General features: G+C 43.4%; 2 protein-coding genes across 7 annotated transcripts in view; one reads left to right on the top strand and one right to left on the bottom strand.

Annotated features, from left to right (window-relative positions):
* PCASP1 (paracaspase 1) overlaps window positions 1-4,308 on the bottom strand; it is a 33,261-nt gene extending 28,953 nt beyond the window's left edge. For all 5 annotated transcript variants that reach the window (XM_004949002.5, XM_003642904.6, XM_004949003.5 and 2 more), the window contains exons 1-2: window positions 4,078-4,308; window positions 2,629-2,795 (exon numbers count right to left, since the gene is read on the bottom strand). In XM_004949002.5, coding sequence (XP_004949059.4) covers window positions 2,629-2,795; window positions 4,078-4,238 — 328 coding nt within the window. In that variant the 5' untranslated portion in view covers window positions 4,239-4,308. The remainder of the gene's footprint in view (window positions 1-2,628; window positions 2,796-4,077) is intronic.
* Window positions 4,309-4,356: 48 nt separating this feature from the next.
* The window catches only part of ALPK2 (alpha kinase 2), a 40,789-nt gene continuing 20,627 nt past the window's right edge, over window positions 4,357-24,518 (top strand). The window contains exons 1-4 of one of the 2 annotated variants that reach the window (XM_046905584.1): window positions 4,357-4,621; window positions 5,633-5,689; window positions 15,844-17,541; window positions 21,387-24,264. In XM_046905584.1, coding sequence (XP_046761540.1) covers window positions 16,177-17,541; window positions 21,387-24,264 — 4,243 coding nt within the window. In that variant the 5' untranslated portion in view covers window positions 4,357-4,621; window positions 5,633-5,689; window positions 15,844-16,176. Of the gene's footprint in view, window positions 4,622-5,426; window positions 5,690-15,843; window positions 17,542-21,386; window positions 24,265-24,518 lie in introns of those variants that run through there. The other variant, XM_424461.7, reaches the window with a different exon arrangement.

Genomic DNA, 24,518 nt, shown 5'->3' with positions numbered 1-24,518 from the left:
AAGTTTAGAAACCAAGTAAAGGGAAGGGACAGAGATGACCCAAGGAATAGGATGCTATGGCTTTCTCATTCCAAAAAGAAGTTTAAAAGTTATTACAATTCTGCATGTTAAAAAGGAAGAACATTTTCCAAAGTTAATAAAATGCAGAAGACAAGTCTGTAAACTCAGAGGGATTAATAAATTCTGGGTCTTGGTTGTGGAAGTCTATGACTCTTTGAGGTCCTGTCGTAGCTGTAAAACGTCTCTGCTTACAGCAACATGTCTGTGCCATGAAAGCACTGAAGTAGAAACAGTGACATATCAGTATTACAACAGTATACTCAAAAGCTCATAAATGCTTGGGTCTTTAATTGCATACACTAAGCTGCTAAAAAATGGCCTAAAAACCAGTATGACAGACGTAAATGTCTTTATTAAACAATCCCACCTTAAAGCAATGTTCAAGCTTTTTTTGGTTTACTAAAACAAATGAGTAGTTACCAACATGTACTTAGATTTCAAGTGTATCACACCCTGAATATATAAATAAACTCACTGCAACTGTTAAGGCCTACTACTTCTTTATGAATAGTTCTAAAAGTCTTAGAATTAAACTCTCTTCAAATACCCCTTGCTTTGCTTTCTCCTGGTTCCACCTTCTCTCTCTCTCTCTAAGCTATCCAGCCCTCCTTAAAGCAGGCGTAGTTCATTCCATCAAGCCTCATAGAGATTAACTTACAGCAAGACAGACTATCCCTGCCTTTCAGAGAGGTTTTGGCAAAAGTCTTATTGGCTCGTTCTCCTCCACACAACGTACCTTAGCTATCTATGCACTAACACCCAGAATATGACATGACAGACAGCTACGCAAAGATCTGCAAACTCAATCGTGGAGAGATTACAGGTCAAGCAAGCACAGTGTTTTGGCTCAGTGCAGGCACAGTTCAGTACAAACCTGAGTCAGTAATATTCTTTGCTTTCAGTTCTCCTCTACCAACCACCATTTATAAGACAGCATATTACTGCTGAACATCCTCCACAGACAAACTCTTGCCTCTTAGAAGCACAATCCAGCCTCAGCGTTATGACACTGACTCCCCTCCTCCCTGCCAAACCTACTGTGGTATACTTTAGGTGTGCAAAATTATCACGTGGCTCAATCACACTTCAATCAACAAATCTGCTGCTCCTAGTTTAGTACAAAGCAGACGTCTTAACTGGATGAAACGGCAGCAAAGCATTGTTCTAGTACTTCATCTGAAAAATTCCACCACTGTTTTAACAGTAATTCTAAGCCCATGGCTTTATTTCTCAGGCTATTCAAAAAAAAAAAAAAAAAAGGACAGCTATCAGTGTGTCAGACAGCTTGCTAGTCTCATTCTCATTCACAGAATCACAGAGTCACAGAACTGTAGGGGTTGGAAGGGACCTCCAGAGATCACTGAGTCCAAGCCCCGAGCCAAGCAGGCTCCCTGCAGCAGGCTGCACAGGTAGGCATCCAGACAGGTCTTGAACATCACCAGAGAAGGAAGACTCCACAACCTCCCTGGGCAGCCTGTGCCAGTGCTCTGTCACCCTCACTGCGAAGAAGTTCCTTTGCATATTAGTGTGGAACATCACATAGGGGAGATGCTCCAGGCCCTTTATCTTCTTCATGGCGTTCTGCTGGACTCTTTCCAGGAGATTCCCATCTTTTTTGTACCAGGGAGCCCAGAACTGGATACAGTACCCCAGGTGAGGCCTGACCAGGGCAGAGTAGAGGGAGAGGATCACCTCCCTTGACCTGCTGGCCATGCTCCTTTTAATGCACTCCAGGATCCTGTTAGCCTTCTTGGCCACCAGGACAGACTATTGGCTCATGGTCAGCCCTTGGTCCACCAGGACCCCCAGGCCCTTCTCCACAGAGCTCCTCTCCAGCCAGTCATATACTGGTACTTGCAGTTATTCATTCCCATGTGCAAGACTCTATACTTACACGTTCCTACTCCCCGCTTTCAAGAGAAGCTTTTGTAGCTTCCTAGTGACTGAATTTCACCACATCCTGGAGGACATAAAAAAAGGGGCACAGTGTAGAACCAGAGCAAGAAGAATGTGGTCCGCATTCCTACTGTGCATGCTCTTGCATTGCCCACACTTCTAAACTTTTTATGAAGAAGCAAGCTGAATGCATTAGACAGCAGAAAATAATCTAGTTCTTTGCTACTTTGTTTTGCTGTCCAATTAGGAAGCTGGAATGAATTCAAGGTGCACTAGAACTGGTGCTAATTGAACCCTTCCCTTTCAATTAGGGTAAGCTATGAAATGCAGTTCACAAAACCTGTAGCCTGAACAAATGGCTGGCAAAGCTACTGGTCTTTCTAACCGAGCTACTTCTGTTCTATAAACATCTCCCAAAGCCAGAGCTGAATACAGAACACAAGTTAGAGAGAATGACAGCACCTGTCATATCCATGCAGCCAAGTTCAAGTCTACAACAATACTGCATTAAGCCTGCTTATCTGCTTGACCTACTTTTAATCTCAGAATCATATAAACAAATACCAGTTACTAGAATTCAAGTGCTAACAATGCTTTTAATGCAGAAATGAATGCTTCAGTATTTCTAGTGCAAAATGCATGGTTGCAGTGGAAGTACAAACCAGAGCTGACCTGAATAGCTGAGACACTGGAGAGCCTCAGTGTGCTCCATGGCCTGCAAGAACTCCACCAGCTCCACTACTGTGCAGCCTCTGTCACCCAGCAGCTTCAAGAGGCTCCAGCTTGGGCTTCCTTCCGGCTCCAGCACTTTGAGGGAACACTGTTCTAAATCCAGGGGGCTGCAAAATAAAAGACATAAGACATGGCATAGAACTTCTCAATGCTCTTTCTGAAAAATGGAGCTGAGTTAAAAAGATCAAAAAAGAAAATATAGAGAGAAGGGAATGTCGTAGCTGATTTGAACAGATTTACAGTATTTCCTTCAAGTTTCAGGAATCCAAACATTACAAGGCAGCATTTTCACAGACAGAAATGAGTATTAGTGAGTTGCACGCTACAGAAATAAGAGATGCTTGAACCTAACAATTCCTACCAAACGTATTGAGAAATCTAGTTTTCACATTTCAACGTCTAAATAGAAAAACAAGTGCAGCGCCTTTCATTTTCACCTGCCTGGTTCAGTAGCAGTAAGGACTGAGTCAGAGTCTAACAGGAAAGCCCAGGAAGGCTGAGATGTCCAAAGCAACTGTTAGATCAGCCACTGCTGCAGCCTCCTAGCAGTTCCCATGAATCTCCAGGTTGCCCAAGGAGGCTGTGGATGCCCCATCCCTGGAGGCATTCAAGGCCAGGCTGGATGTGGCTCTGGGCAGCCTGGGCTGGTGGTTGGTGACCCTGCACACAGCAGGGGGTTGGAACTGGATGAGCATTATGGTCCTTTTCAACCCAGGCCATTCTATGATTCTATGACTTATCCCCAGGCATAAACTTTCACACTTCGAAGCCTCAGTGTTAAGGCTTCACGTGTTCTCAATCACAACAGATTAAAGTAACACAGGCAGCAAGGGTGTAGGGAGAGCTGTGGATCCATCAGTGCTTCACTTATAAACTCACAGTGCCACACAAAGCTGCAGGCAAGATGCTGACACATTTTGATCACAAAAACATCACTGTATTTTAGCAGATAGTACAGGCAAAGAATTACAGCCACAGCCCTACAAAGGAACCACACTGCAGACCTCAGGCTCTGCTCCCCCACGTTAACAAGCACTGCCAGCAGAGAGGGGAGCCGTGCCCGCCCAGCACTCGCACTGCCTTTCCTTTCGGACAACGCTTCCTAGGCAAGACCCGGAGAAGGCACCGAGAGCAAAGTGAGCAGGAAGCGATGTACAGAAAGCGACCTAGGAAGGAGACGCTGATGAACACGACTGCGTTCAGCCTACAGGACCGGCACACTCCGGGTGGGCCCAGCAGGGCCGGCTGCCCGCCTCCTCGCAGCCCCGCGCGGTCCAGGAGGCCCCGAGACGGCACCCGGCGCCGGACGTGCCCCGCCGCGAGGCCTGGCCTCACCCTCGCCCCTCCGCGCCGGGCAGCGCGGCGCCGGGGCTCCCCGCCCCTGCTCACCTCAGCCGGACGCGGCCGCGGCTCCCCGCGCGCTGCGCCAGCTCCCGCCAGCCCTTGCCGGGCGCCGCGCGGTCCAGCAGCTCGCTCAGCCTCCGCAGCAGCGGCTCCGCCAGGCGGCTGAGGGGCAGGGAGCCCGGCGGGCTGCACGGCGGCTCCGACATCGCCCCGCTGCCGCCCGCCCGCCGCCGCCGCCAGCCACGGCCCGCTCGGGGCGGCGCTCCCGCCCGGAAGGACGCGACCGGCGCAGCCGCACGGGAGCGCAGGGGCACGGCGGGCTCTGCGCCCGGCGGGCGGAGCCGGTGTGCGGGCCGTGAGGTCGGTGTGTCTGCTGCCCTGCCTAAGCCAAAGCCAGAACACACTGCAGAGCAGGCGACAGCGAGCATCTGCCGCGGGCATCCGGGGCCTGGCACCTCCGAATACCAATGTGTGTAGTTAGACATGGAGGAACTACACTGAGTGGTGTTGTCCCATGGAGTTAACCAAGTGTTTCTCCCAAGTTAGATGCAAAAAACAGTATGTGTGCTACACGGAGACAGGTAGCATGGTGAGTTTGACTCCCTGATGACCTCTGTGTGTGTCCACACCCGCCCTAGGCTGCGCGCTGTCCTTGCTGTGCATCCCCACACAGTGACAGGCAATTCGGTTCCCTCAGCTGGAAGATGGTCCCCAAACCTGGTCACTCGGTCCTCTGGGGATTGTTTTGACTATTGGACCATGAAATATATGAAATAAATCACAGAAATCCCCGCTGCTCTCTGGAGGAGGGTGGCTGTACATGGTCTGGATTTTGCTGAGTAGTTTTCTGGCCATCACCTCCAGTCTGGAGAGCACTGGGAGTGGGATTGTTCAGCAGTTGTGTTTGGCAGTCAGCATTTCTGCTGTTCTCTCTGCAAACCGTCAGGAAAGAACGTGGCACTGAGCTGGTTGGTCAGACTTCCCTGCACTCCCTGTGAGCCCTGTGGGCTCATGTATGAGCACTGGCTTCTTGGCATGGGGTCACCTTTTTCACCTCACAGTTCATTTAGGTATGCACTGGGTAATCAATGCCTTTGAGAAAAGTGAATTGTTAGGTGATTTTTTTTGTATTAATTTTGAAAGTTAGGTGTTCACTTTGGCTCCTACCTGCTGGGGAGAGTTGTTCAGATTCTCTCAGCAGAATATTTGCTTGCTCAACTTCAAGCAGGTCATAAATTTCAGCCATGCCTAGCAAAGAAGTTAAGTACTCGGAAGCCTGTGCTTTAAAAGTGAGCCCGGAGCCTTATTATGAAAACCTAAGGCCGACACTTCCTCTCTCCCAGGGCCACGAGGAAATGCTGGTCGCCCTCTGTGAAGCAGGATCTGCCCTCCTCACTGCCAGCTCGCGCTCTGCCTCTGGCAGAGGTTTTCCCAGGAAGAGCCATCTGCTATGTGTAATGAAATAGTCTCTCCTAAAAGACAAACTGCAGTGATCAGACTCACTATGCTAAGGTCACGCTAGCAAAGCAGCACTGAAGCTTTCGTCTGGCTTCTCAGCTCGGAAACAAAATGCTTGAACTAAGTGTCTTTTATCTTGTAGTGCAGAGTCAAACTGCAGACCTGCTCCTCTGCTAAGACCCAAAGAGAGCACGCAAGGGTAAGTGCATGTTTGTGGCTTGAGAGGTCAAATTGCTTGTAGTTTTAGAATGACTTGGTTACTTATTTCCCCTGTGTGCAAGCAGAAAAATTGGTGTAGAAAACAGAAAACTGATCATAAAAGATAAACAAGTGAAGAGCAAGTTACTTTATTCCCAATGCTGTACACAAATACAGCGATTCAGTATGAGTCGAGTTGGTTGCTTTGTTTTGCAGGGCTTGGCTTTGATAACGTATTTGATAATGTGTTGCATGTAAAATTCTGCTAAATTGTTCGGAAATTACACTCTGGCGGTGTTTCCATTAAGTTTCAGCAAGGGAAGCAAAATTGCAAAAGCCTTACATGAGGCAACTTCCTTCTCTGAGGAATGTGTAAGTGGCTCTGGGTGTCCAGAAATAGACATTTTGTCCTTTCTGAATGCATACTGCACGGCCTCCTGCTCCCTAGTTAGGAATTGCCTCCATTCCTCAAAAAAATCTGGTGCTTGGTTGCATGCACAAATTGCTCATGCTGACAGTGTCAGATGCTTGACAAACGTTAAAAATAGATTAAGACAGATCAGTGTTAAGAGCTGTGCTGTGATTGCTTTTTTTAATTACTCTATATTAAGCCCTTCGTTAGGCATACACAGAGTAGTTGCTTGTTCTTCTTATGTTTTGCCAATCAGCTATAGCCGTGGTGTTTTCTTTATACTGTGGTGCTGTTTGTAATCAGTAGTGCACTACTGTAAGAAGTTTTCAAAACATCTCTGATGTCAGAAGTTAAAGAAGCATGCTATATCTCAGTGTATTTGCCAAAGGGCGCATTTTGCAGGCGCCCGGTTTCTGAACAGCCAAAACTTCATTGATGTTTTTCTCATCCAGAGTTGTTAATACAATAGATACGCAATAATGGGTTCAGGTTGTGTGGTGTTTTGCTAGTTTGATTTCTGACACTGTAGGCGTTTTGACAGGCATGCTGCTCTAAATATTTGATTTAATCACAGTGTCTTGAAGTATTTTTAAAAGGATAATATGATTACAGTTGTTATTTGTATTTCAGCATTAGAGATCCCAGGCAGAACTGAGTCAGAATTTCAGTGCTATGAGATACAGAAACACACAGAGAACACAGTCATTGTAAATCCTTTTGTGCACGGTTCTCGCTATCGCTCCATCGAATATTAGACTGAGCAGCGAACAAACAGCTCTGCGAATGCTTACCATCCTAATATGCCAAGTTATAATTACATTTTAGAATTGCAGTTTTTGTCGTCTTGGAAATTTTAACTCTTGAAATGTAGCAACATTGAAGAATGTGGTCATGATCACAGCATTTTTAGAGAGGAACAACTCTTTTTGCAAAGCGCTTTTATAGCTGTGTTGCAAAATCACTTTGGGAAGCTTCTGTCACTTAGGGGGAAGGGGAAATGGATCAGGAATTTCACGTGGAATTTGGTTCTGTCAGTACTGATGGACGCCCTGAAAAATGACTCAGAAACATGCTGACGTTGGTGAAACTTAGAAGAAAACTTTCAGTGAAAGGTTTGATTTATGCTGTATGAAAAGCTTTTAAAAAGAACTTGAGAGTAAGCATGTAAATAGCGAGAAACATGCATGGCAAGCTTTTTGGAGGTTTCCAAAAATTCAGGTTTCCAAAGAAAGTTTCATAAATAAAAATTTATTGTGTGGATTTCCCTACAGAAAATCTAATACCCCATAAAAAAAAATATATATATATATTGAAATTGGAATGTTTCTATTGTAGACCTTTTCTTCAACAGGAAAATTGTGTTTTATTTCCTTTTATCTTGTGAGGAGAAGAAATGCTAAATCTAGAGATTTCACCTATGAGGTGAAAAACCTCTGTTGAAGGCAGCCTGGATGGGGAAGAGAAAAGCTGCATGTGTTTCTGAATGCAAAAGATTTGTCAGTCTGGGAACAGGAGTGGATGGAATTTTGGGTGTTAGAGGAGTGTTATAGCTGTACAAACTGCATGTGGACTCTTTGCAAGCAAGTTAAGACATTTAATAAACCTTTCCAGAGAGAATATAAAGTGAATTATCATAGAATCATAGAATCACCACGGTTGGAAAAGACCTCCAAGACCCCCCAGTCCATCCATCCACCTACCACCAATATTTCACACTAAACCACGTTCCTCAGGGCAACATCTGAACGTTCCTTGAACACCTCCAGGGTCGGTGACCCCACCACCTCCCTGGGCATCCCGTTCCAGTTCCTGAACACTCTTTCAGAGAACAGATTTCTCCTAAGGTCCAACCTGAATCTCTCCTCATGCAGCGTGAAGCCATTCCCTCTCGTCCTATTGCTGGTTACATGGGAGAGGAGTCTAATTCCCACCTCATCACAACCTCCTTTCAGGTAGCTGTAGAGAGCACTGAGGTCTCCCCTGAGCCTCCTCTTCTCCAGATTAAACTATCCCTGTTTCCTCAGCTGTTCCTTATAAGACTTGTGCTCCAGACCCTTCAGAGCATCGTTCCCCTTCTCTGGACACAGTCCAGGATCTCAATGTCTTCCTTGTAGTGAGGGGCATTAATGTTGAAATATGTCTGCATTTGAGCAAAAGACTTGGATTTCAGAGATGGCTGGACGGCAGCTTGGGTGCTGTTTGTACGGTGCCATAGTTGTGGAAAGGACACATAAGGTTATGTGACAGACTAGGCATGTGCTGTATTTCTATCTGCAAACCAAGAGTCACCGTGATAAAACAGCAATTAACCCAAGAGTCATGGTCATAAAAGTGAAAGCTTTGTAAACAGTGACGTTTGATTTTATGTTGCTTTCACTATTGCAATATGCTATATGTTGCTGTATGCTATATGTTGCAATTTGCTATATTGCAAGCTATTGCAGTAACGGTTTATGTTACTCCTCCATTTTTCACATATGCATTCTGAGAATCACTGTGACAGTGGTACGTGGCTTTTTGTGCCTATTTTTTAAACAGTTCAATCTGATTTATTAACAAAAAATGTGTATAAAGTCCTGTTTCCCCGAGTACCATAGGAATAAATAATTACACAAAAAAACCTAGTGGCCAGCCCCTCATCCCCAAGCTTTCCTATTTGTGTCTAGATGAAAGTACCTTTGTTTTCCTTAGTATTGCACACAGAAGTCCTTTACATCCCACATGCTTGTTCTTTGCATGAGCCAAGCAGGCCTGATGCTGTGCCCTCCTTCCTTCTTCTATAAAATCCTACTTTTCACACAAACTAGATTACTGATTGGATCTGTGTAGTATATGACCACTTCTACTCATCATAAAGGAAGGTTTTGTGGTTATTAGTGGGATTTTTTGGAATTTTTTCACATTTATCTTCCGTGAAGTCAGGTTATACCAGCCAGGTTTCTTTGTGGTAAGCTACCTGTCAAGAGAACATCTTTAAAAAGGGATGAATGTATATGTGTACAGTATGGAGAAGGAGCTGCTGGTGCATAGAGTTTAATTGAATGGTCATGGGGATTGCTTTTCAAATGGGCAAGTCCAGATCCCAGACTTATCCTCCAGAGTGGAAGTAATATGAGAAAACTGCTGGCATTTGGGGAATTTGTTCTTTCAGCCCAAGTATCTCCAGATGAACAGGGAGGCAGATAAGTTAATGACTTTCTAAACGTGATCTGTCTGATATAGAAGTGTTAGCAGAGTAGGCAAGCATGTATTGACATCTTCTTCACGTACAGGAATGTAAACAGGAGAAAGATCGTGCTTCCTTATAGTTGTGACTTTCCCTATGCTCATTTAGGATAATGTGTAGATTCATTTACCAGTCAGTGATGATATTCAGCCTACCAAAAAAGCCAAACAAAACAAAAAATCAACAAAGATCTCAGTCCTGGTAAGGGAGAAGCTCCCTCTGCTCCCCACATCTTCTGCCAGCCCTGATTGTGAGACGTCCCTCTTTCATCAGATCTGTCTGATTTAAATTAGTGTTTGTAACATTAAGAGAAATAAGAACACTGAAAGTCATATCCAACACGTTCTGACTGGAATTCTGCAGTTGTTTCAGTCTTACATTTCATATACGGACCTCAGAATTCATCCATGAAGCTGTGTAGCATTAACGCTGTGTTCATCCCTCTGTACTCAGCACTGGTGAGGCCGCACCTTGATTGCTGTGTTCAGTTTTGGGACCCTCACTACAAGAATGACATGGAGGCCCTGCAGTGTGTTCAGAGAAGGGCAGCAGAGCTGTGAGGAGTCTGGAGCACAGGTGTTATGGAGGGTGGCTAAGGGAACCGGGATCATTTAGCCTGGAGAAGAGGAGGCACAGGGGAGACCTCATCACTCTCTACAACTACCTGAAAAGAGGTTGTGGTGAGGTGGGGGTTGGCCTCATCTCCCTTGTAATTACTGATAGGACAAGAGGAGATGGCCTCAAGTTGTACCAGGAGAGATTCGGGTTGGATGTTAGGAAGAACAACTTCTTCAAAAGAGTGGTCAGGCACTGGAATGGGCTATCCATGGAGGTGGTGGAGTCACCGAACCTGGAGGTGTTCAAGTGTTCAGATGTTGTACCGAGGGACATGGTTTAGTGTGAAATATTGGTGGTAGGTGGATAGTTGGAGTGGGTGGCCTTGCAGGTCTTTTCCAACCCTATTCCAACCCTATACAGAATCAGATTCTATGATTCTGTAATTTATACTTGCATAAGATTGCCAGTGCAGAAGATTGCCACTCCTGGAAAGTGTATCTGCATGTCAAATCTCCTCCTCGTCTGCTTGCCAGGTCTCTGTTTTTACACAGAACATAAGAAGAAAAGGTAGCAACACGGTAGGGAAAAAAACGTGAGAACTTGGTAATTTCAGAGATTTATTGACAAAAGCTATGCAGAAGTCCTTCCTTGAAATCAGTACAGGAAGCCATGAAGAGCACAAATCTGTTCTGAGCTGCACTGCCTGAATTGCTGGACTAAAACTGATGTGTCTGAGAGAGTTTCCACTTCACCTGTCATCGAGCTGTGCTCAAATACCTCATCAGGACTCAGGACATTCATGGGCTGTGACTTGAAAAGCATGCAGTTTACAAAAATAGACATGAATACACCTCTAGTTTCCTTTTGATTTTAGTGCTTTTACTTTTCATCATTTCAAGGTTTCTCCTTTTAGTGTTGGCCGGTGGTTTAATGTTTTATTTTTCTGGAAACTGAAAACTGAGATTTTCGTGCTCTTGCTGAGGCACAGAGCCTTCAAAAATACATCATGGGATTCTTGATTAACAAAGTGAACTAAGGAGTACAGACCAAAAAATCAGTTGGAAATAATGATTCAACTACAAATTTCATATTGGTCATGATGATGTGCAGTAAATGACTGCATGCCTGTTGTAGGTGAACTTGCACATTTGTAGGCTTGTGCACAGAAATGCAATCAAATTTAATCCTTGGCCAGTTAAGAGAAAGGGGTTCACCAGATGTTGTGAGGCCCAGCAAGTGTTGACAGTGGCAGCTAATTTACTAAAGATACGATCTAAGGAGGTTACAAGCACTCATTATTTATTTAGCTAGCCACTTTTCTTGAATTATCAGGTATCCCAGACCCAGTGTCAACCTGCAATATGAAAGCCAAAATACCAGCTGGGGGAAGAGTATTTCTTAACGTGAGACATTTGAGGGTTGTCGGTCCCATTCCTTCCATATGTTGAATTAAGATAACCCTGCGTGGGCTGGGACAGGTTCTTCTTTCCCAGCCCTTTGTGCTGGGTGGGCGTGAGGCTGGGCATTTGTAGGACGCGTGCAGCTGTACTCACGTGGAGGTTTTGATGTACCTAGGCAATGCCCTTGTTGTCAAAGCATGTTTGCATCGGTCATTGAACTGCGGTACCGTGTGAGATACAGACACAGACCAGGTGCCCATTGTGCATATGCAGAATGGTCCCTGGCACAAGGACTGGTGTCCTGTGATAAGAGGGGAGGCAATCCGTGGGCATGGGCAGGTGCTGCAGGCACGGCACGGACAGGTGCCCCTGAGTGATAGGATGGAGTGAGCGTGGGCCGTTGCTGAGATCAGATTACATGGAGAAAGGTAGAAAACAAAGGGAAAAACTTCAGAGAGATATCAGAGGGAGTTTTTTTCATTGACTCCAGGAGCAACAAATAGGAGGACACAAATTCTCTCCTAAATAAATATAAATAAAATAAACACGTGATCTTTTTGTAGAAATACCCCTGTGAATGTAAAAGTGCTTTGAAAGTATGAAATCCCTTTTGCTGATAATGATGTAAGGTAGGAAAAGACGGTGATACAGGAGAGGAAAATTAACTTCCATTCTTCAACCAGAGCTGTATATTTTTGTCACTTAAAAAAAAACTTTGCCAACATTTGAGCTAAGCCTGCAGTTCCTTAGGAAGTAATTAGGGCCAGTTTTGTGTCCAAGACCACCTGCAAAGCAGCTGATATTGAAGATGAAGGGCAGTTTAAGGCATCGTTCTTTCCATATTAAAGGGTAATTTTTTCAAAAAATATGTTTGTCTGAATTGGAATAAATAATGGAATGTTTAAAATTTAAAAAGGTTTCAAAAGAAGGTTCAGATTGGAAAAGAAAGCTGACATCTGCATGAAAATTAGATTGCAAAGATCGTTTTTTTTAAGTTTAAAATAAGTTTTTAAAAACAGTGTGGAATTGTAATGAAGTATCCATTTTAAGTGAAAATGCATTTTTGTGTGCGTGTGTGTGAGTGGTGTAGTTGACTTTGTTTTATCATGTTTTCTTTAGAGAAATGTTGACTAAATGTTTCAGTCATTTTCATACTTGTTACCAGTCATTCTTTTGCTTAATGGTCTGTTGCTTATGGCCTGTTGCTGCCATGTTAATCTGGCTGTTCCAGATTTCTGTCAGTCCTGTTTGCCCTAAGTCCTGACCAGCTGCAGTTTGCAGTTCTCAAGATGCCATTTCCATGTTGATGCTTGTATTTCCTTACCCTGGTTCCTAGGGCAGGATGCTCAGTAGCATCCCAGCCGAGATTCAGAGAGAAACACAGCCAGCAAGTTTGCCCTAGGATCTCCAGGTTGCCAGGCAGAGACAACTGCCCTGTGCTGGGTTCACCCCTTCATTGTAGGCTTCATTTCTATGGTAGGTTGCAGGTGGTTGTAAAGCACTAGGTAAGGCATGATCTGCACACAGTAGAGACAAATCTATTTGATGGATGGAGGAAGGGGAAAGGGAAAGCCAACTTGTCCAGGTATAACCTCTCCTTTTCTCTACAACTGGTGGAAATGCAATGGCAACTCATTAGAGAACCAAAGCAAGAGCCTTCTTTCCATTTGCTCTTCAAACCATAATTACTCCTCTGCAGAGCTCTGCTTCTCTGTCCTCCTCTCGTTATCATGTACCTGACTCAGCTGATAGTGTCACTGGTGTCCAGAACAAGACCTGAATCATGCAACCAGAGCACCCTTATGCCTTAAGTACCCTCTTGTCTTTCCACCAAAGATTCAGAGCCTACTTTATGAGGATTTGAGCTCATTTTCAGGTCACTAGCCGATTGCTGATGGTAGACTGTCACGACCCCTAGTCTGTCTTTCCTTGGTGAACTTTGTTTTGTCTTTTCTGTGACACGCTTTCTTGAAGAGAAGAGAGTATCATACTAACAGTTCTTTTTACAGTTTCTGTCTAAATTCAATAATTGAAATTAGAATTATATCTAATACTTATTTTTTTCTATCCAAATTAAAAAAGAAAAATAAATAATGTTTTCATCTTTGGTGGAAAAGCATAATTTATGGCCATTTTCCTGATGGAGCATTATTTTCCTTTAATTTCCATTGTTGGATCTGACAAAATGCACAGCAGTCTAATATAATTTTCATATCAATAAATCTGACAGCTTTTTTTCCCCTTAATGTCAAAATGCAGCTGAACTAAGATAATGATAACTGTGTAGTATAATTGCTTTGGTAAAAAGTATTCATGAGTCAATCCGCATTAAAAATTATTGCCAAGGCTCTTTTCATCAGGGAAAATTACTTTTAAAATAATTTATACCCTCAAAAAAAAAAAAAAAAAAAAAGAAGAAGAGGAAAGAGGCATCTGGTCTTCAGAAAAGCAAAGATGAAAGCAGATTTGAAAGAATGCAACAGGGAACATTAGGCAAATGCGTATTTAAGAGGCAATGCGTGAGGGCTGGGGTTAGTTCATGGCCCTGTAATCAAATGGATGATGGAAAGATTAATCTCTACTGCTCCATCTTTTCCTGTTAAATATCTGTATTTCTCAGAGTTGAAATGGAAAGCAAAATGTGATCATAGATCTGGAAGGCTGAAGGTAATGGGATCCAACGCCTTTTCTCCTCCAGCCTCTGGTTGCACATTGGGTCTAGACTGATGTTCAAACACTGGCATGGAGCAAGCATAGGGTATTGGCCCAGGGCCCAGTCAGCAGATGCCCACATTATCTAAAACCAGCACAGTACGCATTAATTGTTTTCTTCTTGCCATCTGAGGCAGGGAAGCCCCTATTGTGATGGATCTTGAACCAGTTTGCTTCTTGGGCTCCAAGGTGGCACACTGAGAGGCCTCAACCTCAGCTGCCTGCCCCGTGCCTCCATGGGGATCACCAAAACCAGACGTGTGGCTTCTCCTCCCCGTCCCCCTCCTCCTTCCTTCTCTTCTCCCCGTCTTCCTCTCCCTCTGCTCTCCCCACTTCCTTCTCCTTTCCCCTCAGAGGACAATATCCCATATCCTTCCCTTTAACCTTCTTCTCATCCTGCTTTTCCCCTCCTGGAAGTCTCTGGAAAAGGTGTCCGTGGCAGGGTTTCCTTGAAGGAAATGAAAATATACCCAGCTGCACTATGCTGTTTATGAGGGACGGATTCCAAGCAAGCCTTGTGAGCACCTTGCTCTTTGGCCATTAGCTCCTCTCGTATTTTCTTACTGACTTTGATGAGTGTCTGCAGTGAGCTGTGGCACGTTGCAGCTGTGAGAGGCAGCAGGGAAAGGCCGCAGTGGAAGAAGCTGGGAAGGAAAGGGAGAATGAGCAGAGGCATCTTTATGCCGTGCTGTCAGATGAGCAGAATGGCAGGGAAGGTTTTCCTGCTGTTCCTTCTGTCCTACCAGTTCTGTGAATACAGACGACATTATCTTTCAGAATTTTTAGTTTGGCATCCCTCCTGAGATCAGATGGTTTACTCTGGTGGTGGAATTCCTGGACTGTGGAAAAGGCTGTAGTGAAGAATCACCCAGAGCACTTCTAGCGGTGTACAGAAGCATCTGAAGTATCTAAAATTATAAGATATGGGAATCTTTTAAAAAATAAAAGGTTGTTTGTTTCTTTGTTTTTGCAAAAAAAGAGAGATGTTTGCATACTATTTTGTATTTAGTTATTTAGTTGATGGAAGATATTTGGTGTATTTCACTTTGTTTTTACCCAAGTTCTGTTGTGCTGTGCCATTTTGCTGCTGCACAACTGTTTGAAAGTAAGATTTAATCAGGAAATTGCAGCTGGCCAGCCTCATTTCATTACTCTCTCACCACATAAGTGGCAAACACTGAGCCACAGAATTTTACAAGTAGTCCAATAAAATTTAACCAGAGTGATTTTCCAGGCATCACTACAAACATATTTTAGAATTCAGAATCATAGAATCATCCAGATTGGAAAAGACCTTCAAGGTTGCTGAGCCTAACCATCAACCTGACCTCCTGAGTCCCTTCACTAAATCATGACATTTAATGCTACATTCTAAATGATACTTGCTTCCTACCTATTTCCTTATGTATATAGGAATATACATACATATTTATATATGTCTCTATGATGCCAATGTGACTATCAGAATAGCAGCTACCTCATACCTGCGGAAGCCATGCTTGTGTTGATATTTGCATTGGTCTGCACATTTCTGTTAGCATTTAGAAATGTCTGAATGACATGCACTAAAGCATATTCTGTGCTGCTGTGTGTCTGTGCAGGCATGCTGGAGGATTTTGCTTCCTAGCACAGATCGCTTTGGACAGCTGCAGTGTCTCCTCTCTAAGTGGGTCTGTGCAGCTAACTGGATTGTAGTTGTCGCTGTTAATATTTGGTCTTGTTTTTTTAAATCACATTGACTCCTGTTTTGGAAATACTTGAAACTGTGTGGCAGTTTACTGTCTGATAGAAAATATATATACTCATTTTTAAAATAATTTTAAACTTAAGGTTTCTCTTACTTGCAGGTGCACAGAGCAAGATGCTGCACTTTATTGGACAGTGTCTGGGAGCTGTTTGACAGCTAGACTGACCTTCTGTTCAACTCTTGCTGAGTGAGAATGATGTACAAAAATCACAGCTTCCCCAGAATTGCTTGCTGACCTACACGACTATGAGGGAAACTTCAGACTAAAACGAGCAGAATGAGGAACATTTTTCACAACACAAGAGTTATGCCTACGAGGGGGACCCCATGTTAATGTCAACAAATCCTAGCTCTTCAGAAATCAGTGTTTTATTACACAAGAAGCTGAAAAGTGTTGCTCACATGTGAGGAATCCCACAAACACTCTCATAACATGGAAGACGACATGGATGTTAAGAACATATTTAAAACACAGGAAAATTCTTGCTGTGTAAGGGATGTATCACAGAATGGTGATGACCTAAATAATTTTAACAGTATGGTCTGCACCACTGCTGGAAAAACAGAGAAAAATTGCAGCAGACCGTTGCATTCCCACCCCGCAGATCCGTTCACTGATTGTACAGACAACTGTTGCCTTCACGTGGAAGACTTTGTCTCTGGTCATTCTCTGGCAGATGTCCAGGCATGTGAAAAGACTGAGCTCCATAGGTCTCTACCCAGGAATGCCCTGCTGAGTGAGCGGGACAGTCCCATAGTAAATCTCAATTATTTTGTAAAAGGTGATTCTGAAAATTCTGATAGTATTCTGGAAATCCACCCCAGCGTGAGTGATGACCGTTACGATGATGACCTTGAGTATTTAGAATGTTCGGATGTGCTGACGGTACATGACAATGAAATCTGGGAAAAGAAGTTACAATTTTTATTAGAAAGCGATGATGAAGATGATTTAAAGCTGAGTAAGGATTGTGATGGGTGTGCTTACTTCCTCAGTGAAATGCCGTGCCTGTTTCAAGTGTCAGATAACATTACGCCTATGGATACCACCATTGGCCTCTGTGGTCATCAGTCAAAATTCAAAGGAGTAAATATAAGGAGAGACCCCTCTACTTACAGCCAGTCCACTCTGCAGACGGAGATGACTCTAACTGTTGGACACCACCGAGAGAAAACTACTGGTTTGAAAGACAAAGAGAATTGTAAAGTGCCAGTTGCACCTGCAGCCCTCGAAAATGACTATCTTAAAATGGAAGAGAAAAATAATGGAAGTGTCCAGCCAGCTGCAGATTTCTCAACCGATAAACCGCAGAATGGGGATAATGCGCATGCGATGGCGGACTCCTGTGCCAGGGACACAGGTGCTGCTTTGACAAATTTGCCTTCAGAAACAATGACAGAAGGCAATATGGACGCAGATTTGGTGGATGAAAGCTCACTGACACCAGAAGAAGGGAGAAGAAATCTGCTGGAAGAAAACGCGAGGCATCCTGTCTCTACCTTAACAGAAAGTCTAAGAAGAAACCTTTTAAAGTTGTTGAATCCTAAAGAGCTTTGCAGATATGTGAGTAATATAGGTCAGTCTTTTCAGACTGCAGCAGAAATTGAATCCAGTGCTTTGTTTCCAAGTCAGGAAGGTGTCCTTTCAACACAAATCTGTGAGGAGACAGAAAGCTTGCAAATGCAGGCTGGTTTGTGTCATACGGAAGAGGCAGATAAAGACCCTCGTTGGGAACAGAAAAAGACTTGGGGCTTGTGTGAGCAAAATCAGGTGCCACATGGAAACGTCTCACCCAGGGTAAGTAAAAAGTGTTTATCATTTGATAAAAAGAGCTGTTCTGCTGATTGGAATGGTTTTCATCCCCGTTTGTCACAAAATAATGCAAATTTAAATTACTTTGAAAGATACTATTCATGCACTTCTGAATGACAGCTACGTCTGGGAAGGAAATCTGGTTTTGAAAAAGGCCCAAATAAACCATAAGCTGTTCTAATTATAGAGTGAGACTGATAATAGTAAGAGGCACTAATGGGACTCTGGACAGCTGGATGGGGAAATCTGATATTTTGGCTATCGCACAGGTCTTATCAAAGCAATGTTTCTTTCAGCCAGAAAGTTTCTCACATCTCTTTTGTGAGCAGAGAACAGCTTGATTTACTTTAGTTTATATTCAAGGAACGAAACTGTCTCCATTTACGGTGCTGGAAGCCTTAAACAAATTGACAAAGGTTTACTCTGAATTTATACCAAGGAGGGGAATTTAATCCAAAGGATTAACGGTATGGAGATAAATTCAACTCTGCTTTTTAAAAGTAAAGCAACGAAAGGTTTAGACATTCCGGTGGAAACGCAGAAAGCAATAACACATCAGACCCCCAGATTGATGCTCTCCACGGATGTATGTATTTTATGTTGTTGGTAGGAAATTGACGTGGGAGATCAGCACACTGACAGTACTGTACTGACTGGTACGGTGCTCCACCAGCTTTCCTAAGTGGGAGAATTGGGTCATACCTTTTATTTCAGATAGTAAAGTCTGAAGATATATATTTACAAGTGTTAAATCATAAATATTTTCACTTTACTGATTTTAAAGTGTGTAGCCAAGTGCACAAAAAAAAAAAAAAAAATAGTTATAACAAATAAACACAAGCTCTTTCCAATTCCACAGCTCTGCCTCATTTGTATTCTTTCAGTAATAATGTCTCCCAGCTGAGAATCAGAGACTGACTATGCTCTGGCCACTGGAGTGTCTTAAGCAATCAAAAATCACTAAGTTGTTATGCCTGAAAAGCACCCATAATTTTCCCTGTTTTTATGGTACATAAAATTCCCATCACATCTTAGCAGCACGTAATGTGCTTATGATAGAGAACAGTCCCCTACTGAAATTGACTTCCTAATAATTTCCTGATGTTACGTGTTGCTGTGGTTTGCATAGGGCATTTTTTCATTTTTTCCAACTGCAGTGCAATAACTTAAATACCAGATCTGGCAAAGAGCGGCTTACACTGGTGTAAGTTCCATGGCCAGGTTTCAGATTGCCTAGTTAAGATGCTTTCTCCCTGCAGTCAATAGGGATTCTTTGGGCATCCATGACTAAAACTCTGTGTTAGTTAAGTAGGACAGAAATGGCTGCCCAGAAATGAGCTACAGATGACCACAACCCCAAATCTGGGTTTTAAACAAATGAGAATGAAGATTAAATTTAGAGGTTAATTCCAAACTGTGTGATCTTGACAAGGAACCAAAAAATCTGTCCCATCTATCATCTACTGTCCACGGCACAAGAAATAGGTGGGCAGCTTCTCACAAGACCCATATAGAAAGCGAGAAGGTCCTCAGCAATCTGCTACTGTAACCTAAGAAAGGCTGGAGAGAATCGACCTTCTATTGCAGCACAGAGGTTTATGTAGAATTACACTTGCATTAGCTGGAGCTCAGGGTTTGAGGCAGCTCTGCTGGGGACATTTTGTAGGAAAAAAACATCAGTCACCACTTTTGAAAAGTTTTCTGTTCCCCTTCTCTGTGTGATGAATCAGATCTGCTTAGCGCTACATAGCAGCCACAGAACCACAGCACTAATTACTCAAGGATTTACACTTCCTTTCTTTCCCATTCCCCTCGATGCCAAGCAGCCTCTAACTGGAACAACCTTTTCAGTCTGTCTTGTGCAGCAACTGCTGTCCTGGGTGACCTCCTACCATTAGATAGACGAGGTGGGAAGCTCCTGACTCTTCTCATGCCCTTGTGGTCTAGTGCCAGGTGAAATTCGGTATTTATTTAATGCTGCAAAGCAACTTGATAATACATCATAAAAACCAACTGCATGAGCTGTATGATATTACATACAAGAGAGCCAGGAGGCTTCAGGTCTGCAAAGTTTTCATTCAAGATGCCATCCCTACTTAGTATTCAGCCAGCACCCTCAGCATGAGATTCTCATGAATTTCAGAGCCTGCATCATCAGGCCTTCTGAATGTCAGTGATTTTCATGGAACCATAGAATCACGAAGGTTGGAAAAGACCTCTAAGATCACCTAGTTCAACCATCCACCTACCTCCAATATTCCCCACTAAACCGTGTCCTTAAGTGCTACATCTACGCCTTCCTTAAACATTTCCAGGGATGCTGACTCCACCACCTCCATAAGCAACATGTTACAGAGCCTGACCTCTCTTCCTGAGAAGAAATTCTTCCTAATATCCTAATATCCAATCTGAACCTCCTCAATGCAACGAGAGGCCATTTTCTCTCATCCTATTGCTGTTACCTGTGAGAAGAGGCCAATACCCACCTCGCAGCAACCTCCTTTCAGGGAGTTGGAGAGGGCAACGAAGTCTGCCCTGAGCCTCCTCTTCTCCAGACAAAGCAATCCCAGTTCCCTTAGCTGTTCCTCACATGACTCGTGGTTGAAGTCCTGCTGGAACTGGCAGGTTCACAGAGATTCCATGGCATAAGCAAAATTTTTACTGTCTATAGTGTTAGCTCAGGAGGAACGGTATGTTGTGTTAGCATATTTATGGAGTACTTTTTTCCTGCTGATTAGATCCTCTGTTCATCCTGCCAGAGATTCTCTTTGCCCATTATTTTGTTCTCTCTCAAGTGAGAACAGCTTGTTCTCATGAAATTTGAGTTGCAGCTCAGTTTGATCATCCTTACGTAAATTTACATCACCTCTAGATATTTCTCAATTTCATTATAGCAAAGTTGGGAAGGAGGACTGGCACAAATCATCCATGTAATTGGGTAGACTGGCAGCAAACAAGAGGATTTTGTCAGATTCCAGGGCAGCCAAAACTGCAAGAATTGCATAGGCCAGTGAAATTGTCCGCTGTGGTACTGGCAAGGATCTGCTGCTGCGTGTGATATCCTAGAAGCTGCCATGTGCAATGGAGAACTGCAGTTCTGAGTGTTTTGTTGAGGGGGCACTGCTAAGCTTAGTGCAGAAATGCAGTTGTGCATTGTGCTCCTACACTGTCATGAAGGAGAGGGTGTGCGCTGGGAACAGCAAGCAGAAACATGTGGGAATAAGTAAGGGAAGGAAGGAATTGCGTTATCTAGCAGAAGAACAAAAGGAAATTGAAAGGGTGTCTGCACATCTGTGATAGGAATCAGCTCAATGGGGATCAGATTGAAATCCAGCAAATGGTTTCATGGAGGCCAGTAAACAGCTGTCAGATAGGAACAGGTTTAATGGCAAGCAGTGAATACAAAGGGTGTGAGGACTTATGCCCCAAACTAGCGATGAGTAAGAATTACTTTGCTTGTCAGGGACCTGTAGGGAAGATGGAGAGGGACTCTGTCAGGGAATGGAGTTATAGGATGAGAGGTAACAGACTTAAACTAAAAAGGGGAGATTTATGAAGGCAGTGAGGCCCTGGCACAGGCTGCTCTGAGAAGGTGTGAATGTCTTGTCCCTAGAGGAGGTGCTCAAGGCCAGGCTGGATGGGATCCTGGGCACCCTGGTCTGGTGAGGGCAAACTATCCATAAACTATAGATACTGACAACTATAAAAACATAAGCAACAACAACAACAAAATAATTAGGTGCATTTCAATTCAAGACTCTAGTTTGGGTCTGTGTCAAGAAGCAATCCTAATTTTTAATTCCATCATGTTTCTTTTTCTTTTTTTGTAGAAGCAAGGTGACAGTTTCAAAATCTGTGCCCAGAATTGTGATAGACCATGTATGGAGCCTGAAACAGAAAAGGAAGGCATCTTCACGACTTGCAAGTGTGTAGGAGTCATCCATTCAGCTTCAGAAGCGCTCTGTACCGAGAAGACATTACAAGGAAAAAATGCAAATGTACAGACCTATTCTCAACACGATGCTCCTTGTGATAAGAGAGAAAGCTGTCACCAACAAGTCTTCTGGGAACAAGGAACAGATATTAGTAGTAAGGACAACAAACCTAAGAATGACACTTCACCTTTTCCTTTATGGGACACTGACTCCGTTCCTGATAAACAAGAATGTTTATGTGCTGTTCTCTCTTCTGCAAAGCTATGTGATGAGCCAAGGGGGAGAGGGCAAAGGTATGATTTTGACTCACATGACAGCAATGACACAGATACTCTCTGCAGTATATCATCTGATGCATTGCTGTTTGAAGCTAATCCCCAGTCAGTTCTGGAATCTGGAGAACCTGGGTGCAAAGGAGATGCCGATTTAGCTGCAGTGCATGACAAACTATGGAAACTTTTTCATGAAGATGACTCAGACTGTCAAATCCCATTTGAAAACTGTGGAATCACAAGTTTAGAAATGAGGCCGGCAGATACCAGAGTTGCAGAAATGAACTTATTGCAGGAGACCTGTTCTGATCACCCTGTGCCTCAAAATGTGATAGAGCAGCAGGAACCTATTACACAACCGCCTACTGGAGAAAGAACAGAGAAAGAAGACTGCAGTGTTTCTAATATCCTACTGAAAACAGATGAAGCGTATAATAGTGTATCCAGAGGAAACGTTTTTCTTACAGAAGCAGATGGTACGTGTCTAAGTTCTAGCAGTGGAAATAAAGCAGAAACCGTATCTGTTTGTACTCCAAAGGATGTCTTAAATACAGAGGTGTGCTTGGAGCAGAAGCCAAGTCAAACAATAACTGACAATAATGGATCCATTCGAATGACGGTTTATTGGGAAGGAAAGCTTACAGTTAATAATGCTCTCCAAACACGTGATGCGGAATCCCGTCGAGTATTAAAAAGTGCTCAGAGTAGTAATTTAGCAAGTGACAATGAAAATTCAGCTTACGTGTCAGATAGGTCACACTGGACAACTGGACAATTACTTCACACTGAGCAGAACATACCATTGGTAAGTAAGACTATAAGTAAGAACACAGATGAAGATGACTGTCATTTTAAAGGCTGCTATCCAGCAAGAAATAAACTGACATATTTCCCTGAAGGGAAATTTGTTCTCCCCAGTAATTCCTCTGATGAAAATACCCTTCAGTTTGCACATGGAGAACACGCTTCTGTTAACACCACAGGTAAAAGCTGTGAAGACGATTTGCATGAGAAAAGAAATCACTCAGACTTGAATGCACAAAATGGCACTCATTCTGGCAGTTATCATCTTTTGAAAAATTACGACTGTCAAGATGTTCCAGTTGTTTCTAATGCACAGAAGTACAGTTACCTAATGAAACTGCCCAATTTAATTAACACTCCTGGAAACATAACATGTAGGAATCTACCTCACAATACATACCAAATGACGGAATTACAAGAACAAGAAATAGTATTCACTCCCTCTTCTGAGAATCCCTCATTAACAGATTTTTGTGCAGAAGTGCCCAAATATGAACCAAGTAAAACAGAAAAAGAACAGAGAGGCATTTGCATAGGTGATGAACAAAGGGCTGAAACTTCCTGCGGCTCTGGAGTTAGAGACGTTTCAGAGAGTCAGCCTGCAGCTTCCCCTCCCAGCGTGTCAGAACAGCAGGTATTTTTTCCTGACAACACCTTTAAGTCTGATGAAGAGTTAAAACCAGATTCTTCAAATAATTACACATATGCATCTGGGAACGTAACATCAGCATCAGTTAGTACTCCACTACCAAGAATGGTTCAAAATGAGTACAGCAGCATAGCAAGTGATGATTACAGAGATGTCAGCAATCAGATGGATATCCAGCAAGTAAATGTAGGAGAAACATCACCATTCGTCATACCTGTAAACCAGTCAAAGGGCGCTCTTCACAGTGTGTCAGCAATGGGATCATCTGGCACAGGAAGCCAAGCACAAGCAGAATGCACACAAACTGCTGTCAAAGTAGATGAAAAATTGTGTAAGCTGGGAACTTTCTGCAGAGCACTGCAGGATGAGTTCCATAACGCACCTGAAGCAAGCAAGGAGAGAGCAATCTTGTGTGAAAATAAACAAGAGATTCGAAGAACGATTGAGTACAGCCCAGATGATGCTGAAGTGAAGTTTCCTTTGCACCCTTCAACTAGCTCCAAGGCTCAGAGACAGATTAGCAATAATATCACTAAGCAGTCCTCTCCCAACTTGATCTCTTCCAGCAAGCTGACTGAGTTTAACTATTCAATTAAGTCTACTCGGTGTCATAAAGATGGAGAAGTCATGACATCAGGGACTGCAGTAGGTGGTTTAGTTGGTTTGCCACAAGGAGACAACCTCTACTTTCAAAGGCAACCACCCTGCAGTAGTACTCAGCCATACTCCTTAGCGTTGACTGCCTATGATCCATTCCCTGTTGATGCAAAAAGGCTAGAGAGTCAAGAAAGATCGAAGTCCTGCCAGACTTTACCAACTGTTGCTGAGCCTGAGCCCATCAAATGTAAACAACACATAGCAAGGAGTGGGAATGTAGCTACTGGAGCAAAGAAGAAATTACCTCCAGCAACACTATCAAAGAAGCCTCGACTGGCAGAGAGAGAAAATGTTAGCAAGGATCCTAGCTGTGTTAAAAGTGAGGCCAACATCATCTATAAAGAGAACAAAAAAGAGCAAAGGAAGCTGATTTCAAAAAAGGATAGCAAAGGTAAGAGAAAACTGCTCTTCATTTCTGTCCTTTCCCATCCTTCAGATTTCAATAGGAAGTTAACAGTGGTTAAGCATACTGCAAGCTTTCTTTAGCCAAAATCACATCAATCCAAAGTGTTCTGTCATCATTGGTGTTAATTTCTCGTTGTGATAACTTAACTACTTGTACCCCTATGCCACAGAGCTGATACCCCCCCAGAATCCTTTTCCTACCTGACAAATATATTTGTCAACTTCTTACCCTTTTTGAAT

This window comes from Gallus gallus, chromosome Z, assembly GCF_016699485.2.
Source record: "Gallus gallus isolate bGalGal1 chromosome Z, bGalGal1.mat.broiler.GRCg7b, whole genome shotgun sequence".
Classification (NCBI taxonomy): Eukaryota; Metazoa; Chordata; class Aves; order Galliformes; family Phasianidae; genus Gallus; species Gallus gallus.
The sequence above is the reverse complement of the archived record's forward strand: the minus strand, read 5'-3'. Positions and strand labels throughout refer to the sequence as shown.